This window comes from Solanum tuberosum, unplaced genomic scaffold, assembly GCF_000226075.1.
Source record: "Solanum tuberosum cultivar DM 1-3 516 R44 unplaced genomic scaffold, SolTub_3.0 scf00234, whole genome shotgun sequence".
Classification (NCBI taxonomy): Eukaryota; Viridiplantae; Streptophyta; class Magnoliopsida; order Solanales; family Solanaceae; genus Solanum; species Solanum tuberosum.
In genome coordinates, this window is record NW_006239168.1 from 18959 (window position 1) to 22367 (window position 3409).

Consider the following 3409-nt stretch of genomic DNA (forward strand, 5'->3'; position numbering starts at 1 on the left):
TGAAAGATGGCATTTTGAGTAAGAGGCAAGGAAACGAGGATAGGAACTTAGATAACATGAATCATAGATTTGATGTGATGATTGTACATGGTAAGAGACAGAAGATGAATGAAGGGATTTTGAGTAAGAAGCGAGGAAACAAGGATAGAGAAGTAGATAACTGGAAGCACATAATTGATGTGAACATATACCTGGTAAGGAGCAGAAGATTCAGAACGATTGCAAATTCATGGATGCAGAAGTAAAAATTGAAACTAAAGAAGATTCTGATTGTAAGTTATTTGATTCGTGCTAAAAAATTTGTGTATGAAGATATCATTGTTTCAAATCTTCATTTGGTAATAATTGTTGTTTTGTTTATGAAGCTCTGAAGGAGGCAATATTCCAAAGTGAAATAGAAATCCTTGAGAATATAGGTGCAGGGGTAGGCACTAACCTCTTTGTACCTTTAGTGGAACATTGCCTGAATGTATGATTTCAATTCTTCTGCTACTTTCACTGGTTCTTTTGGTCCCTCTTTTATTTTATGTTACCTCTTAGTTTTCGTTCACCATGATAATCCTTGTAACCATTGGCTACTAATTTTGTGTATCAAGCTGGATGCGACAATCATAGATTCTTGGTACAGGAAGGAGGTTTTGAATTTATTGATGACGCCCTACAATGAAGAGGAGTATAAGAAGCTCTGGAAAGACAAAAGGAGGCGATTACCGTCCCGCTCAAGAAATGGACGTGGGAAATCCCTTCTATCACTCCATAAAGGTAGGTTAATTACCTGCGGTTTGTTTTCCCTTTCGTGGCATCTTTTTGCATTTTGAATGTTTCTCTTCTGTTTTGAATTTTTCTCAGGCCATACCCTGATTTCAAATTTATGTTCTCACTTTTAAGATAGTACCCAGTTCCATAGGATTCCTCCTTTCCCATTGTGACAACGTAATAATAATTTCTTGCCTTGTTCTTTCGCCAGAAAATGAACTGAACTTGCTAGCAAATCTTTACTTTCTGATTGATAATAAGTTTTGACTTTTTTTTTTTTAAATCTCACTTTCATGTAGCTCATAGTAGAGTATGTTCTCCTTTTGTTTCTCTACACTTTTATTGTTTTATTTCCACTAGGCGTCAATTAAAAAGGGAAACATTCAGATCTTTCTTTTTAAAAGTTCCCATTTATCATTGTTGTATCTTTTCAATTGTCTCAACATTTTGTATGAACAAGGCATGACCAATGTAACTTTTGATACAATATAATGTGTACTCACATAGAAGTGTCAGTGGAAACAATAGTCATGTAAAGCAAGTGACCTCATCAAAAAGAAGAAGTCATGTGAGGTAAGTGGGCAAGTTGCGACTCCAAGAAAGGGAACAAAGAAACATTTCTAGGAAGAAATAACTGCTTTTGAAATCTAAATTCTGAAAGCCACATAGAGAAACAAAAAACTTACTTGCCAAATATGTTGAAGGTCATCGACTCATCGATAATCAACACAGTGTCTCATTCAAATCAGTGTTGTCAAAGGCTCATTTAAGGCGCACTTAAAAGGCCTATGGCACATAAAAGTTCATGGAGGGTGATTCTCCTCACTTTGTTGTGCTTCAGTGTAGGCAACCCATTATTTGCGTCAACTACTTATTACCCTCTACATCCACATCTTGGGTACCAATTTAGCATTACTAAACTGACATCCTAGAACCAAGCTACATATTTTTTTAACTAAGGGTGATTTCACAGTATAGAGATGAGATAAATTATAATTTAGATTGGGTGTTTGGCTTGTAGGGGCATTTTGGGCATTTAAAATATACTTGTTTTCAATAGCCTTTTAAGTGGCTCGATTAAGTTTTCTAGGTCTGCTTTTGGAGTTATAGTATGCTATGGAAGAGAAGGAACCCCGTTAGCAGATTCTATTTGTCTCACTTGGCTTCTTGGTTTAAGCAATAGCAAAGAAAAAGGAAATAAGAGTTGTGCATACCTTATGAAGAATTGTAGACAAAAATGACATTCTTTAAAAAGAGCAATCAATGATCTATCTTAACAATCCATCATACCAGGAATCTCAGGGTCACCCCTCAGTTCTGTGTAGATCAACACCGGTTGCACTTAATTCTGACCTTTTTTCAGTTTGTTGCGTGGTGATTAAGACCTCATTCCGTCTAGGTTTTCCGATTCTGATAACTGTTTGCTTCCAAGATTCTGACGATTGCAGAATTTCCAGATTTGGGTAACATTTACTTTAGGTCGCTCGGTTCAAATATTTTTTCTTCTTAATTCCTAAGAGTAATTTTCTCAAGGGGTGTACCCAAACTAAAAAACGTCATAGGAAACCTAGGGAGTAATAGTTTAGGTTGGTTGTTTATTGGAAATTGAGTTTGATTATATGGAGAAAGTTGGTAAGCAGGAATTGTGTCCTTGTCAAGATAGGGACAGGTATCATGAGCTTGGTAGCGCATTGGAAGGATGTGTTCATGTGGATGAAAATTATAAAACCTTGTTGTTATCTATAGAGAAGGGTAGATCTGCCTATGGTGGTTATAGGCATAACCTTAGTACTGATGTTGAAGCTGACCCGCTTTATATGAATTTTTTGGCTAAGACCAAGCTAGATGGAGCATCATATGTTTCTAAAGTTAATGATCTGAATGGATTGCCTGTGTTCATCAAGTATGAGAAAGATAGGGAGTTGGAGATCCATGGAGTTGAAAAGGATCAGGTTAATGTTAGGGAAAAATACAAATTGGGGGAGAGTTCAAAAGGTCTAAAGGCTAATGCGAGAGAGAATAGGAGTGTCTCCATTGTTGAGAAGCAGAAGATGAAAGTTGGTACTCTGTGTAAGAAGCGAGGGAATAAGGATAGGGAGTTGGAGATTCATGGAGGTGAAAATGGTCTGGACAATGTAAGGGCAAAATACAAATTGAGGAGTTCAAAAGCTCTAAAGACTAATGCCAGAAAGAGTAGGATGGAAGATGGGATTTTAAGTAAGAAGCGAGGTAACGAGGATAGGGATTTAGATGATACGAAGCACAGAGTTGATGTGAAGATTGTACCTGGTAAGGAGCAGCAGTTGAAAGATGGCATTTTGAGTAAGAGGCAAGGAAACGAGGATAGGAACTTAGATAACATGAATCATAGATTTGATGTGATGATTGTACATGGTAAGAGACAGAAGATGAATGAAGGGATTTTGAGTAAGAAGCGAGGAAACAAGGATAGAGATGTAGATAACTGGAAGCACATAATTGATGTGAACATTATACCTGGTAAGGAGCAGAAGATTCAGAATGATAGCAAATTCATGGATGCGGAAGTTAAAATTGAACCTAGAGATGATTCTGATTGTACGTTATTCGAATCGTCCAAAAAATTGTGTGTATGAAGATATCGTTGTCTCAAATCTTCATTTGGTAATAATTG

At 36.7% G+C, this 3409-nt stretch overlaps 1 protein-coding gene across 1 annotated transcript in view; it reads left to right on the forward strand.

Moving 5' to 3' along the window:
- The first annotated feature begins 1753 nt into the window (after positions 1–1753).
- Positions 1754–3409, forward strand: part of LOC102593926 (uncharacterized) — a 13742-nt gene continuing 12086 nt past the window's right edge. Inside the window, exon 1 of the mRNA XM_015313380.1 lies at positions 1754–3333. Within this exon, the coding sequence (XP_015168866.1) occupies positions 2376–3333 (958 nt within the window). The 5' untranslated portion in view covers positions 1754–2375. The remainder of the gene's footprint in view (positions 3334–3409) is intronic.